This window comes from Ascidia mentula, chromosome 5, assembly GCF_947561715.1.
Source record: "Ascidia mentula chromosome 5, kaAscMent1.1, whole genome shotgun sequence".
Taxonomy (NCBI): Eukaryota; Metazoa; Chordata; class Ascidiacea; order Phlebobranchia; family Ascidiidae; genus Ascidia; species Ascidia mentula.
Window position 1 is genome coordinate 22,319,945 of NC_138570.1, and position 15,313 is coordinate 22,335,257.

Consider the following 15,313-nt stretch of genomic DNA (forward strand, 5'->3'; position numbering starts at 1 on the left):
GTCTACCAGTCCGAAGCCAAATAACACGTCGTTCATTACTAATGCCCTCAAATTTACTTTAATTTGAAAAGATCTTAATTTCGTTTCCAGGGTGCATTTAAAATTATTTATATATATCGAGTGCCAGTGGGCTTCCGTTAGGATCAGTTTGGTGGTGATTGCCCATTTATTTTGCTGCTTTCTTGGGGGTTTTCTAATTTTTGAAGCATAATATTCGTAAACTTGTTTTGCTGAATAAAACTTTTCATTTACATAGTCTCTAAGGCGGGTTAAAATAGTTGATCTATCTATTTCTATGTCGTAATTTGTTTCCCATTTTGTTGGTATGGCTTTTATGAGCTTAAGGTAATCTGTATAATTTTTGCTTAAATCTTCAAGCCCTCTAGTCTGTAGTTGTTTGAAATGGCAATATTGCAGGGATTCGTCAATGATTTGGTGGTATTCTAATATACCGCTTCGTATGAATTCATCAAAAGCGATTGGTTTTCCTTTAATCTTTATTTCTCTATTATACCATAGTACTTTGTTATAAACCGATTTGTTGCCTTCCGCCGCATGTAAACAATCACGCCACTCCCTAAGGGCCACCCAGAATGTACTTAATGGGGTTGCTGCTTTAATAATTTTGCTGTTTGCCGTGATATCACTGCATGCAATGCATACCATTTTGTTTACGGATGTTATATTTGTTTCGACAGTTTTCCATGGGGCCATAAAATTCGGGTTCAAAATTTTTCGTATCCAAGAAAATCTTTGTGCTTTTATGTACGACTCAATGTCTACCATATCTATTCCCCCTTCTTCAATCTTTTCGGATAAAACATTTCTGCTTACTCTCTCCCAGTTTGATCCCCAGATAAATGTAAACAGTTTTTTTTTAATGGATTTTATAAAACTTATGGGAATGGTAACCGGAATGACACTTATTTTATACAGTAGTTTGGGTATTATTAATGCTTTTAATATCGTAACTCTCCCTAAAAGTGAAAGGGATTTTGCCAGCCAGGGTTTTGTCGCAATTGACACTTCTTTTAGAATCGATCCAAAATTTATGTCGAAAATTTCAGGTTTATACAAGTTGACTGGGATTTTAACTCCCAAGTACTTTATGTGGTTGTCAGGCCACAGAAGTCCTTCCGATAAAAAGTATTTTGGTTTGGTCATTATATTTTTTCCGAAGTACATTGCATTGGATTTTGCCATGTTCACATAACACCCTGAATAATTACCAAAGCGGTTAAGTTCGTTAAAAGCTTCTTTGAAACTGCTTTCCTTTCCATCGAGAAAGATTAACGTATCATCTGCAAATAACGCAACCTTAATTTCCTGTTGACCTATGTTTACGCCCGCTATCATTTTGTTATTTTGTATGGACAAATTTAAAAATTCTATACATATCACAAATAGAGTTGGTGATAGCGGGTCACCCTGCCTCACTCCTCTCTGCACATCAAAAGCGTTGGACATGTGATTATTATTTATGACCAAACATTTTGCTTCGGCGTAAAACGTTTCAACCCACTTAATCAAAATGTGTCCAAACCCAAACTTTTTTAAGGCTATTTTTATAAAGTTCCAGCTAAGGGAATCAAAAGCTTTGTAAATATCCAAAAAGAGTAAAGCCGCAGACTCTCCCGCTTGCTTTACATAGTCCATAACATCAAACAGAAGTCTGATATTGTCCCCAATATATCTGCTTTTTACAAAACCAACTTGCTCTTTCGAAATTACTGAGGGGAGAATCTTTTTTATTCGCATATTAATAGTTTTTGCTGCAATTTTGTAATCAGCATTTAATAAGGTTATAGGTCTATAACTCTCCGGGTACAATGGGTTTTTTCCAGGCTTAGGCAACAAGGTAACAACCCCCCAGGCCATTTGTCCAGAAAAGGATCCAATTTTACAAGCGTAGTTAAATGCCTCAACCATTTTGCCGTTCAAACATTCCCAGAACTTTTTGTAAAACTCAGCTGGAAACCCATCTAGTCCAGGCGACTTGTTGTTTTTCATTGATTTTAAAGCCCTCAGGCATTCTGCGGGAGTAACCTCACAATCACATGACTCGCGATCAACGTCGCTTAACACTGGCGTGGGAATTGTGTCCATATAGTGTTTCACGTTTTTATTCGTTTGCGCTGGGTTAGTTTCTTTTTTATAAAGATTTTCAAAATATTCTGCGAGTTGCTGTAGAATCGCAGTTTGATCGGTTTGTATGTCATCTTTATGCATTAATCTAGTTATTGACTTTTTCTCCATACGTCTTTTTTCAAGATTTAAAAAATATGAATTATTTTTTCCCCCGTATTCAGCCCAACGTACTCTGCTTCTCACAATAGCACTTTTAGTTTTGTCTTCAATAAGACAATCATACTTATCCTTCAGTTCTTGCCTTAACATGGTCGTCGCTTTATCGTGTGGCTGAGGTGCTATGTTTAAACTTTCGAGTCTTGTCTCAATTTCTTTTTGTTTTGCACTGGTTTGTTTACATTTTACGCTGGAGAATTTAATCGTATGTCCTCGCAGATTACATTTTAGGGATTCCCAAAGTGTTTGTGGTGATACAGTTCCATTGTCATTGAAACGTAGAAACTCTGCCACCCACGTTTTAACTTTGATACAATAATTTTTGTCATCGAGGAGGGAAGTATTAAATTTCCAATATCCTTGACCCCGCTTTACTTCATCTAAATTTATTTCTAGTTTAACTATGCTGTGATCGGAGCGGACGCTTGGGATCACTTCCGTGCTCCCACACTTTCCCAGAATATTATCGGTCACTAAAATAAAATCAAGTCTAGTGGCACAAAAAGGATTTTTTTGGATACGTGTGAAGGTTTTGGAATTTGGGTTTTTAACTCTAAAGACGTCATACAATCCAATGTCCTGCATTATTTCTATTAATTTTTTACTAGCACGCTTATTATTGTGTGGCGTTAAACTTCCTCCTTTATCCAAGTTGTTGTCAAAGACGCAGTTAAAATCTCCCCCGATTATGATGTTATCATTTTCAAACTCGTTGCTAAGAGTCTGAAAAGTTTTTCTGAAAAAGTTTGGGTCGTCTATATTCGGGCCATAGATGTTGCCTATAGTAAATCGAATATCATTTACACTGATGTCCAGATAGATAAAGCGGCCGTTTTCATCTACAATTTCTTTATGTTGCTTATACGACAGTTTTTTTGAAAACAGAACAGCGACGCCTCTACTGGTTGTAGTGCCGTGTGAAGCCACTATTTTATTGCCCCATTCTAACTCCCATTTTTTTAAGGTTCCCGGGGATGAATGTGTTTCTTGTAACAAAATTATATCAAACTTTTTCTGGCGCAACAAATAAAATACACTTCTTCTTTTCCGGTTATTTTTCAATCCAGCGACATTGTATGTTATGAACTTCAACATGATTACAGAATAAGAGTGCACTTACTTTTGTATTAACCAGTAATATCCTGGCCTATATTTAAATCGTATTCAAATTCGTAACCACAGTTACATCTAAACGGTAAGCTGCGAGTCAGTGTTTTCAAAAAAATCTTATCACAACCACAGTGCACCACTGTAACGTCGCATGACATGTTGTCACAATTTTTGCTCATACCTTGTTTGGGGATTGCGTTTAACGTTTCGCATGAGCAGGAGACGGCCGTCTTTTCACATTGGTGGCATTCTAATAATCCATTCGCTAGTTTGTACTCAGGCTGGAATTTGTTGCAGCAAGGCATCAACGTCAACGTTAAACTGCATTCTGAGCATGTGGTTTTTTTCGTTTTCTCTTCTACTAAAAACGGTTCTGCATTGCCGGAACAACATGGATACACCACCACGTACTGATGCTTGCAATGTAAGCACCAGTATTGTGTTGTTTCTGCATGTAGTCCTCCTTCTTTTTCGCAATTCGGGCATATGACTATAAAATCAGCGTCCGAAACGCTTTTAGGAAGTTTGTTCCTTCCAGCATTCTGCGGGCTTGTGCTCTCACGTGGTCTTTTGGGCGTTGATTTTTGGGGCAAGTCAGCTTCTGGGCGTGTAATTATTTCGTTTTGTTGCTCCTGGTTTTCAGAGCGGTCAGTTCCTTGTTTTGTCTGGCCTTTAGGGTGACTTGCTTTTCGTGAACTCTGCTGTAGTTGAGTTTCTTTTGTTGGTTTGTCGAATTGTATTTCAGGATAGTCTTCTTTTCTCACCTCACAGTCCTTTTGTTTGTGGCCAATTTTGCCACAATACTTGCATGTTGATTCTTGTCCATTATACTTGACATAGAACTCAAATCCATCCACATTTATATAGCTTGGTATTGGGTTTTTTTCCAGGTCTTCTTTTTTCATTGTCACAATTCTCATTCCAGTAAGTAAATTATTTTTGTCCTTTCGGTGGAACATCTTTTTTACTTCCCCATAACTGTCCTTCAGACCTTCAGCAATTAGTTCATTTGGAAAAGGGATGGGCACCCAACCAACAGCCACATTGATTAGGTCAGATTCATAAAGGCGTACCGTTTTAATGTTTTTTGTTCCTTGTAATGCTTCATAGAGCTTTACCACATTTTCTCTCGATGTGCATGTTACATCCACTTTGGTGCCTTTCATTTCTGCCACGCCAATGACGTTTTTCAAGTCATATTTTATTTCTTGAAATATTTTTAATATTTCATCTCTTGGTAATTTTGTAACAGTCACAAAAGTCAAACAGCAAGGCCTTTTAAATGAAGACTTGGCTGCCTTGCTTTTATTAGCTGCCTGAGCGTAGCTAGTTTTGTCCCTCTCCATTTTGCGTCCGCACCCGACGCGCGCAACTTTAGAAATCTAGACGACGTAACTATCTCGGGTCATCAACTCTCCCGAGAAACAATAGCGCCCCCGTGTGACAATCCTCTACAAAGAAGATGAATGGTCGATTCACCCGTACATCCGGAGCAAGATTATTCATTCTGAAGATGAACGACGAGAAGCTCACAGCTGCAGCCCTAACTCCTGTTTCTTCGAATGAAATTGTGGCTTCATGTAAACCTACATCGCAATAATCAGGTCAAGGTTGAAGGTTTACCTCAAGGTCACGAACCTACTTTTTGACAAAGGAGCTTGCAAGTTCATCATCGATGAGAAGTCGGCTGTCGCTCCATCGAACGCTTCAGTGATCCCGAGCTTGCGGAGGCTCCGCTCCAAGTCGATTTTGTAATTCATCTGATAACAGAAAGTTGTTTAACAAGTTTCACGTTTGGATTTAACGGCGACCAACCTGAAACTTGGGGAGTGACAAATTGACTGGACCGTATTCAGTTGATTCTCTCCAAACATCAATTTCATCGGCAAAATTCTGTTGGATTTGTTCCAAACTGATGAATCGGTTTGAAATGAGAATCACGAGATTATTCTTGCAAAATTTCTGCACCCCGTAGAACACATTCCTGTTTTTATAGTGAGTTAGTTTCATGATTCTATGCAAATAATAACATTCTTACTTGAAAGGAATCTCTATAATTTCTGGGATTGCTCTGTCATCCCTAGCCACGCGGTGGCGGTATTTAGCCAGTTGGTGCATCATAGGAACCTGGGAAAAGTTGCAAGAATTTATTGTGTAATTTCCTATCGGGCTGAGGTTCATATATCACAAAATCAGTAAAACAAATTGTTTGGTCACATACCTGTATTATCGATCCATCAACTAATTCGAAACTTTCTGAGCGCGTTTTTGACGTCATAAAGGGATCGTTCCATATCGCGTTAAGTTGTAGAACGTTCATCAAAAGCACTTTTGTATTAATTGTGACGTCATCGGAAGTGAGGAAGTCTTGGATTTGACCTTTTGTTTGGTTGTCGACCAAGTGGTTGATCGTATTAAGGCACGCCTGTAGTCAACGTGATCATTTACTGTCTTATCTTTATATACATTATACAATGTTACATAATGTTTTAATTTTATACAATGTATTTTATACAAAGTAGCAAGAGAAGTTCTGAAACAAAATTCCGCATGACTAAAAAATTTGTTTGTTTTTGTATGAAGTAAGATTAGGTAAATCACCTGCGGGTGGTTTTTGAAGTCACATTTGTTTAATTCAGCAAAATGATAGTCACGTGTTGCCAAGAAGAAATCATAATAAACCATGTCCCAAACTTTCTTGTCAACTATGATCTGGGAGGCGGTGCTTAAATTTTCAAAGTCAAATATTGATTCGCTCAAGGTTCGGAATTGTTCATCCACGCTGTCCAAGTCGAGATCGCGAAAAAGCGAGGTGTTCTCAATTTCTTTTCTACAAAACATTAATTTTTATTCCAGTTTCAAAATCGTTGTCTGGGTTTTCCCCCAACCTGGTATTTCCTGAGGCTGCAAGTCTTAGAATAGCGATCAAAGTGCTGATGCTGTAAGGCGAAAAGAAAACGTTCTTCCCTTCTTCTTGTGCGAGATTGTTGAGGATTTGACTTGCGAATATCCTCGACGAATTGACCAAAGGTTTTGTAAAATCTAATGTTGATGGAAAACGGTGAGGCATCATGTCCTGCGAACAGTAATGAATTGAATCAAGTTAACATGTGGATCATTATCGTGACAAATCCGCCATTCCACCATATGTAGTTAATTACTTCGCTGGTATATTTTGTTGATCGGCAAAAATAGACTAATAATCTATTTACGATTTTGTCATAAAATCCATCGTCAACACGTCATTACTTAACTTGAATTAAAAAGATCAAAATTGTAGAAATTCTTACCAGCCTGCTGAGTACTGGAACTCCCTGGGCGACTGAATAAAAAAGAGCAAGAAAAATATATCGGCAAACAACTTTCGTCTGCATCTTGATTCAAAATTATTTCTGAGTTTGATTCTTTTTATCCCAAATAATTTATGCTGCAACAAAACAAAAACTGATTCAAAAGAAGAACATAGACTCATAACAACTGTAACAGACAGTTGGTAAACATCAAGGTACCAGTTACGAAACACTGGAAATCCGTCATCACCAAAACCGAAGCTAAACTGCAGAGCATCGAGACGTCTGCATTTAACCAAACTTGCTCCTTTTTTCTTTCTGGTTTCGTCCAACCTTCGTGAAAGTTACGAAATTACACGATGCTCTGACCGCAAAACTCCAATCGTCAATTACCTTCCAACACATTATTTACGAACTAACGGACAAAAAAAGTTGTTTTGAAAGGGGTTGGAACCGGAACCAAAACGCAAATTTACCGATAACACAATGAATTTGTGCTAGCAGTAGAAAAAGTTTCAGAAAAAAATAAAAAAAATATCGATTTCAACTGGAAGTCGCTTTAAAATTTTATATTTATTTGCCACCAAGCTATTCTACGCGCTATTCTGCACATTGGGGCAACACAATGAAAAGCTAACATAAATTTATAATCAAGTGCCAGATATAAGTGTTTTGAGATAAAAAACATAGAACTTCGACTTCTCAATTTTGGGAAGATTTATTGGCTTTCCCATTGAGCATTATTCACTACTGCACTTACTACCGATGGAACAGTGTCACTGTCTAAAGTTACGAGAGAGAAATGGAAATTTTCTGCAGAATTTAATATTTTACAAGTTAGCACCAAAGCTGTACAAAAAAATGTGTCAAACATTTATGGCAATAAACAAGACCCAGTTTAACTTGTGCCAAAATCACCGAGTTTTCAACAAAACACATTCCGGAGACTGAAAGCAGGGATTTCCGATAAGTGCATAGGAGCCACACAACAAGCATGCAATTTGCAAACCGCCCAAGATTAATCTGAACATTTCCATGGAAAATCGTGACCAAATTGAAGCAGAAACATCCACCAAACCACAGACTTCAGTTAATCTCCACGCGTTTTTACTCAAGTGCAAGAAAAGAGCAAAGGAAACAAAAAGTTCATACGAGGCTTCTGTGTCTTTTCACAAACAAACACTCTTGGATTTTTGTATTATTTTTTTGTTTCTGATTTTCCCAATTATTTGTGGTTGTTATCTGATTATCCCGATTGTAACCGATTGTCACTGATTGTTTCTGGTTGTTTTTTCATTGTTTCTGGTTGTTTTCTTATTGTTTCTGGTTGTTTTCTGATTGTCCCGATTGTCACTGATTGTTTCTGGTTGTTTTCTGATTGTCCCGATTGTCACTGATTGTTTCTGGTTGTTTTCTGATTGTCCCGATTGTTACTGATTGTTTCTGGTTGTTTTCTGATTGTCCCGATTGTCACTGATTGTTTCTAGTTGTTTTCTGATTGTCCCGATTGTTACCGATTGTCACTGATTGTTTCTGGTTGTTTTCTGATTGACTGGTTGACACAAACGCATTAAAACAGCACGTAGTTTGAAAGCAATTTTCAAACATTTCGGCGCACTCGGGGTAAGATTTTTATCAAGTGAAATTCGTTTCACTTTAAACTTTCTGCGTGCACAGAAATCAACACAACTTATTTCGTTTTTCCGGAGCCAAAATCCATCATTTTCAAAAATTTATTTAAATGTGTTTTTTTGCACGTGTTTAGATGTAATTGTGATGGAACAATATGGCGGAGAAAGTCGTGTGTGAAGTTGAACAGTACATTAACAGGGTGCGTCCGACATTTTAAGATCGGAAACTTAGATATTTGTGGAAGAAATAATAACATGAGCACGGCGTATTTGACCGGCAACATCCCCGCTTTAAGCTCCGCCCGTGATTTTAGCGTTCGCTGATGTGTCATTATACCGACGAGGAATGATGTTAATAAGCATTCCGCCCAGCCACCAACTCATTATTACAACATTCACGTGTCTATATAGATTAAATGCGCGACCAGGTGCGGGCTCTTTCCAAGAATTGTTTTTCAACATTTGATCGATGTATAACTTGAACTTTTACCTAAACTGCAAACTAATTACTGATATTTCACCAAATGAGAGCCATGCTGATTGGGGGTTGCATTCAAATGTTTAAAACTTTCAACGCATCCGAGTGACCGATTGAAGTGTCATATTTAGCCGCCGCAAATCCATTGGTACATGACAGCTTGAGCGATTAAACCTCATTAGACCGCTCAATGCGACGGCCAAACCGCTCCACATATACAGTTCTTGGGCCGACAAGCATGATATACAACGTAGTAACAGATACGTAGCAGTTATTCCACAAATCTTAAATGTTGTTTTCAAGCGATTTGTTCACGCCCAGCATGATCTGGAATTTTGATGAAAACTCCGGGCCAGTTTGATATAAAGAAAGTCACTTGAAAGCACTCGACAAAATGTCTTGTCCGCCTGTTTCAAGTGCAAAACACTTAATACTCAATTGCTTTTTGTGTTCTGAGTGTTGTGTGGTCTTTAAAGCTGCTTACAATATTTCAAGAATTGTTCGCCTGCACTCTGCATTGTGAAAAACTGTCTGGTTCGTCTTTGTTGATTCAGGTTGTTGCAGAAATGTTGTAGTGACTTAGCATGGCTGAAAATTACTGTGATATCAGCTGTTCCCAAACCATGCGCCGACATTTCAATGAACTTCATATAATCTCGTTATTATGTTTATTTGTTTGTGATACCAACTCATCATTAACGGCAGCCTGGTTTCAAAGAACAACTATCTATAAAGCAATAAATTATCGGTTGAAGTTTTGGAGCTGAAACCATGAAGGTTAACCAGTGGGTTGTGAGCCGCCTTTCCGTGTTCCAAGGGAATATTGAGTGCAAATCCCTGTAAAAGTTCTACCGCAAATTGGCATTTAGCGTGGATAGGCGACGAGACTTTAATAGAATGTTTGGCGGTTTTAAGCCGACAATTACAAATGAGTCGGCACCCGAAAATCTTGCGGCGCGCTTGGGGATGTTTTGGGCGTCGCCTCGTATCGAGCAAAACACCTGCTTTTAATATTGGCGGTTGATCAGACGCGTTGGACGGGTAATTACGACCTTGGGTGAACGCCTCACTTAATCATGTCCGCCTTAAGACCCGTAACGCCTGCGGAAACTGACGGGAATACGCCCAGCTTGACAGGAACAAGACAAGTGCGGTTGTAATGACAACGTTTGAAATGTTCGCACGACAAAACTACAGAGCGCACGTAGATATGCAAATCTATTGTGTTCAAGTTCATCACCGTAATATCGTTACTTAGCAACCCTAAAAAGTCTCCTCGAATCCCACAAGAGTACATCCCTGAAATATTGGATCAAACTCAAGTTATTTATTCGCGAATTTCACGTCCACACTTGCTTAGGTTGGCTTCGACCCAAAGGAGGATATGGTATCCATGGTGACGGCGTTGGTGACGGTATCCATGGTGAAACAACAAAGGGCTCATAATCGCCTGAGTATGCCAGGTAAGTTTTCTTGAAGTGATTTCTACTCACAGGTCTCATCTGCTCGACCTGGACCCGAAAAACTTTTATTAAAATTATAGTTTTTCGTCATGAGTTCATTCCTTAAACTGACAAATAAATCACGAAAAAAAATTCTAAGTTAAATCATCTGCAACTTTCCTTTTTGGGGGCCTCAATTTCAAAACCACATACCTGCAATTGTTTGTAGATCGTTCTTGAGTTAGTCGCAGCCACCTTCTTCAAATCATTATAATAATCTTCGAGAATCACAGCCGCCTGTTAATATTTACCGTCAATAAAAGAAATGCGATAAGGAAATTGAGGAACCTTTTGTCGAATTTCCGGTAAATCGTCATAATCAAATGTTTGGGGGTACATTTGTAGGGGATATTTTGGTAGGGGAACAACCTTGGGTGTAACCACAAATTCTGATATTCTTGGTCTTCGTAGGGGGGCATTTCGTTTTTTCGCCGAAGCAGCTGTTACAAATAAATGTGAGTAAAGTGAGGAATGTTTGGGAATAAAGCGGTAGAACCTCTCCTGGTTGGTGCAGTGATCCTTTCAATCCTCCTTGCTGGAGTAGAGTAAGTCCTCTTCAGTTGTTCGGTTTCATTCATGCTATGTTTCACTCTCCTAGTTGCTAACGCCAACCTCTTTTCCTCTATCGGGTCCTTAATTATTGAAAACTTTATTCAACAAACAAACGTCGTTCGACTCAGAGATACTTATGCTAAGTTTACCTGAAATTTCAATTCTGGTTCATAACTTGGTGTCGCTCTAACCACAGCCGATTTGATTCTTACTTGTCCCTCTACACGCGGGGCGCCAGAGCGCATCCGACCGGCCGATTTAACCCGCCCTAAAGTCCACTTTAAAGTTTAAAGTAATGCACAAAAGGGAAGCCACAGCATAGTTGTCACAGTTAGAGAATTCTTAAAATAGAGAAAATCACAATTCTTTATGTTCTCCTTTGTGTAAATTATTCATATATTGGTGGAAGCAGACGTAACAGACCGGAACAATTACTATCTCAGTGATTTTCTATTCATATGTGCAACAAGTACGAAGTTTTCTAACAATACGAAGCCAACTATTCGGCCAAGCTTTAATGAAACTCAAGAAATTGGGGTCCGATCAAAATCCTATTTCACTGAGTGTTTTTAATTTTTTTTGTTAGTGATGATGAGTAAAACATCCATTATCGCCACCACCTCCAGCAAGTTAATGTTCAAATATAAACAAACATTACCCTCAGCAACACAAATCTTCTTCCCAATCGACTTTCTTTTCTGCGTGTTTTCCTGTGAGTAAAAATATCACAACAATGTTTTGAGTTCTTCTTATGTTTACATCAAATATTGTTGATGACAGAACGATTGAGTTTCCGCATAATTTTTGTTTCATGGTTATACCGGCGCGTTATCACCTTATTGTCATTAAATCCCCATCTTAATGGCTGGGCATAGGGGGAGTCTTTATAAGCCTGCTTTTTGGCGAAAGGAGACTTCTCGTCTTGCAATTCGCGGTTAATATGTTCGTATCTTTTCATCATTTCCTGGTAAGAAAGCCCGATGCAACGCTGTCCTGGTAAAATTTGTAAACAAACTCGTCCCGTAAAGAGATTTCAGATAACTCATCACAAGAACACGCGACAAATACGTGACGTCATTTACCTGCTGACCAATCGTGAATCACGTGGTCGTTTAACTTTTTGATCCGGTTGACGTAAAATTTACGAATTTCTTTCATGGAATCTTTTCGTGTTGCGGTTTTCAAAACGGTGAAAAAAATATTCCGTTGGTCGCCACTGAATAAAAGCGGGTTAAAACTAATCAAATATAAAGTAGAAACCGTCATTTACTTTGAATCATCTGCTGCCGGGCTTTTGGCTAAGCGGTCAGTTCTGCTCTTCTGCGACATCTTGCGGTTTAATAATCCCTCCCAAATTTTTATTTCTTTCTCCAACTGATCTCTATCGTCATCTAAAAATGAATAATTAAACATTAATACTTTATTTATTATACCTTATTATGGGAGCTTGGTGAGGGATACTTGTTGCATTGCGACAAACCGTTCATGAGTTTAAGATAGTTTCTAGGGTGGGTGACGGCAAATAGAAACTCATCGAATTCTATTTCTCCGGTTTCTTTGATATCGAACTCCTTGAGAACATTTCCAACTTCGTCGTAGGAAACTTCTCGGTCCGGCAACATTTCCTTTTTGTAATGAACAAAAGGTAGTGGGGGGGGGGCAGGGACTTAACGCTTCGAGCTGACTCACCACAATCGCTTTGTAAAGTTCGTCCGCACTTATTCCTCCGCTTTTCGTTTGATCAAACCGTGAAAAAAGCTTCTTGAATGCAGCAAGTTGCGAAGCGTTTAGCACAGCCATGAATTCGAGAGTCACTTTGTTCTTGAGCTTCAAAATTAAAATTAGAGACAAATAAATTTGGGTTTCAATCTTGTCAGAAAGTTTTTCATTCAGAATGTATACAACTGCATTGCAGTGTAAGGAGAAAGTAACACCAACACACATAATAATCATGAACAGAATTTACATTTTATTACCTTTTTCTCTAGTGATGCTGATCCAGGTGATTCGGACTTTTTGTCCAACGGCAATTCGTGTTGCGACTGAAGCAAAATCAAATAAGTTTTTTTTACGACAACCTCTAATGTTCTTACTTTGCTTGTTTCGTGGACAACAGGCGTGATCTCGGTTTCTTCCGCTATGACGTCACCGGAAGTAGCAGATTTTGGTGTTATTGTGACGTTATCTTCCGGCTATTAAAGAAATTAAAAAAAATTGTAACAATTATATATAATAATTTCGGCACAACCCTACCAGAAATAAAATTTCGGATAGTTGTTTGATTGAATCTTTTCTTTTCAGACCATCTTTAAAACGTGAAGATTTTGGTTCTTGTCTGCTTCAAAAGCAATGAAAAGTTATTTTTAGCAAAACGCCCATTTTGGGGCCATTATGTACTGGTAAGTTTCGCAAATACAAATCTTGCTCCAATCTTACTTTAAGCAATTTTTGTTCCTTTTCTGAAAACACCGGTATTTGAACCCCGGATATCCTGCGCACGAATCCCAATCAGGTGTTCTTATTTTTTATGGGCCAGGCGCTTGACCACTGCTGCCAATCACCCACTCTTACTTACTTGATGCGATTTCCTTTTACTACAATTTCTGATTTAGGCTTTGGCGACTTCTGACGGCGAAGCATCTTGGGTTTAATGCACGCTGGACGTCGCTCTTCGCCAGGTATCGATCCAGAACGTTTTATCGTGGCAGCTTTGTTTTTGTCGAACAAACTGTCTTTGCTTGTTGTGTTTTCGCTTTTTGATGACAAGCGTGCTCTGGAAGCAACGTTTGTTGCTCTGGTTGAACGCGCTGATGCTGGCCGGTATTCCTCGTTTATAAACTCGGCTGCAATTGATTTTTATATGGTTGCTTGTCAAAGTGGTCAAAAGCATGATTGCTATTTTGTTCATTCACATAACGATATGAGTCTACGTATCTTCTCAATCTAATCTCTTAACATTATGCTTTCATGCTAAAAAGAAAATTCAGAATGAAGTCATTACACTACATATGTATACACCTTAACTCCCAATTTATACGAACAGTAGATTGTGTTCTTATTGTTAATATTGTAACCTCACCAGTGCGAAATTTTCATAACATTTATGTTTTACAAACTTACAAATGCTAAAATATCTTGCCTGCGGTTTTGTGAAACGATGAACTTGTGTAAGATGGTTTGAGATGACTTTTAACCTCCTTTGGTTTCAACGTTAACTCGAAATTTTGGCTTCTGATGGGTTTAACAGCACGCTGGTCACTGGACTCTGAGTTTCTTGACTTAACAGTTTTCTGAAAACACGCAACTCTGGCACACGCAAACGCCTCATTGTGAATGGCGGATTTGTGACTTTATGTGCCATGGTTACCCAAGATTACAAATCCTACACCTTTATATTTATTTCTATACATTTTTATTTCCAAGAATATTGCCAGTCAAATGGGCCTTTTCATGTAGACTAATAATATCACGGTGCATCCTGTATGCAAAACGATTATTTAACTTGTGTATAAGCTGCAGACAGATGGCCACTGTTTCGACCTAAAAGGTCTCATCAGTGCAGCTGGTGTGACTATCAGACGACTTTGCTGACCAAACGGCCATACAATCATCGTCATCCGTATCATGTGATTATTGTGACACGGGGCCTGACGGCACTATTGGTTGAGCTTTGCTTGGCCATAGTGTTTCCACCGTTTTTTCTCTGTTTTGGTTGCACCTAGTTTGGTGCCCAACGGATGACGGTGATTGTATAGTCACCACAAAGTGGAAGTCTTTGCTTGGTCGTTTGGTCAGCAAAGTTGTCTGATAGTCACACCAGCTGCACTCATGAGACCTTTTAGGTCGAAACAGTGGCCATCTGTCTGCAGCTTATACACAATTCATATTATTGGCTCCACATTGATTATTTAACTATTGTAACCTTTTTTGTTGTTCTTTTTGACTGTCTTTTATCGTTGGCGAGATCGTCCAAAGCGGTCAGAAGGACATCTGCATGAAGAATATTGACAAACACTTGGTAAAACCACAGCGGTATAGCATAACTAATCATATACAGGGCACGTTAATCTAATCGTCGTTCATTTAAAGACCAATAATTTATTCTCTGCATGTTTAAACCCACCTGACACCAAAGTTTCAATGCTTGGTTGATTTTCACCATGTGGTAACTTCTCATTAGCCCTGTTGTAGAATGCAAGGGAAAAAGTTTTTGGCAGTGTTTAAAATTATTTATTACTTTACATTCCACAAAAATAGAACAAATTGGTTATTTTTTATTTGCACTTACCTATCTGTTGAAACGCTTTTTCGTGCAAACTGATTGTAAGCTGTAGCGTGAACAAAGGACACTTTCTTTCTTATTTCCAAAGGTTTGCTTGAATTTTCTGACTCTTTTTTCATTTTTTATTAACCCTGGTTAGAAACAAACTTTACCAACACCTTCCA

General features: G+C 38.5%; 3 protein-coding genes and 1 long non-coding RNA gene across 4 annotated transcripts; all 4 read right to left on the reverse strand.

Moving 5' to 3' along the window:
* Positions 1-3,431: 3,431 nt before the first annotated feature.
* On the reverse strand, positions 3,432-4,760 carry LOC145903246 (uncharacterized). Its single transcript, XM_082991310.1, has one exon. The coding sequence runs from the start codon at positions 4,758-4,760 to the stop codon at positions 3,432-3,434; it is 1,329 nt and encodes a 442-aa protein (XP_082847436.1).
* A 49-nt stretch (positions 4,761-4,809) lies between these two features.
* Positions 4,810-6,788, reverse strand: LOC145903247 (leukocyte elastase inhibitor-like). The gene is made up of 8 exons (XM_082991311.1): positions 6,705-6,788; positions 6,303-6,490; positions 6,016-6,244; positions 5,636-5,839; positions 5,453-5,541; positions 5,230-5,398; positions 5,057-5,174; positions 4,810-5,000 (listed from the first exon to the last, which is right to left on the reverse strand). The coding sequence occupies exons 1-8, from the start codon at positions 6,786-6,788 to the stop codon at positions 4,810-4,812; spliced, it is 1,272 nt and encodes a 423-aa protein (XP_082847437.1).
* Positions 6,789-10,153: 3,365 nt separating this feature from the next.
* LOC145903449 (uncharacterized) lies at positions 10,154-13,698 on the reverse strand. The gene is made up of 15 exons (XM_082991530.1): positions 13,443-13,698; positions 13,121-13,205; positions 12,961-13,059; positions 12,844-12,909; positions 12,557-12,694; positions 12,348-12,492; positions 12,138-12,258; positions 11,950-12,083; positions 11,703-11,860; positions 11,526-11,577; positions 11,017-11,135; positions 10,812-10,947; positions 10,604-10,755; positions 10,469-10,552; positions 10,154-10,324 (listed from the first exon to the last, which is right to left on the reverse strand). Exons 1-15 carry the CDS (start codon positions 13,505-13,507, stop codon positions 10,154-10,156), a joined length of 1,725 nt encoding a protein of 574 aa, XP_082847656.1. The 5' UTR covers positions 13,508-13,698.
* A 326-nt stretch (positions 13,699-14,024) lies between these two features.
* LOC145903819 (uncharacterized) lies at positions 14,025-15,043 on the reverse strand. The gene is made up of 3 exons (XR_014402696.1): positions 14,991-15,043; positions 14,790-14,857; positions 14,025-14,157 (listed from the first exon to the last, which is right to left on the reverse strand). It is a non-coding gene; the product is annotated as an uncharacterized LOC145903819 (long non-coding RNA).
* Between the last annotated feature and the right edge of the window lie 270 nt (positions 15,044-15,313).

Coding starts and splice junctions, on each gene's coding strand:
- LOC145903449 (XM_082991530.1), bottom strand. CDS start 13,507: ATGCTTCGCCGTCAGAAGTCGCCAAAGCCTAAATCAGAAATTGTAGTA. Junction 10,948..11,016: donor AACCAGAATTGAAATTTCAG/GTAAACTTAGCA, acceptor TCAATAATTAAG/GACCCGATAGAGGAAAAGAG. Junction 10,325..10,468: donor CGATCTACAAACAATTGCAG/GTATGTGGTTTT, acceptor TTTCGGGTCCAG/GTCGAGCAGATGAGACCTGT.
- LOC145903247 (XM_082991311.1), bottom strand. CDS start 6,788: ATGCAGACGAAAGTTGTTTGCCGATATATTTTTCTTGCTCTTTTTTAT. Junction 6,491..6,704: donor TTCCAGTACTCAGCAGGCTG/GTAAGAATTTCT, acceptor TACTGTTCGCAG/GACATGATGCCTCACCGTTT. Junction 5,001..5,056: donor GCAAGCTCCTTTGTCAAAAA/GTAGGTTCGTGA, acceptor ATTGCGATGTAG/GTTTACATGAAGCCACAATT.
- LOC145903246 (XM_082991310.1), bottom strand. CDS start 4,760: ATGGAGAGGGACAAAACTAGCTACGCTCAGGCAGCTAATAAAAGCAAG.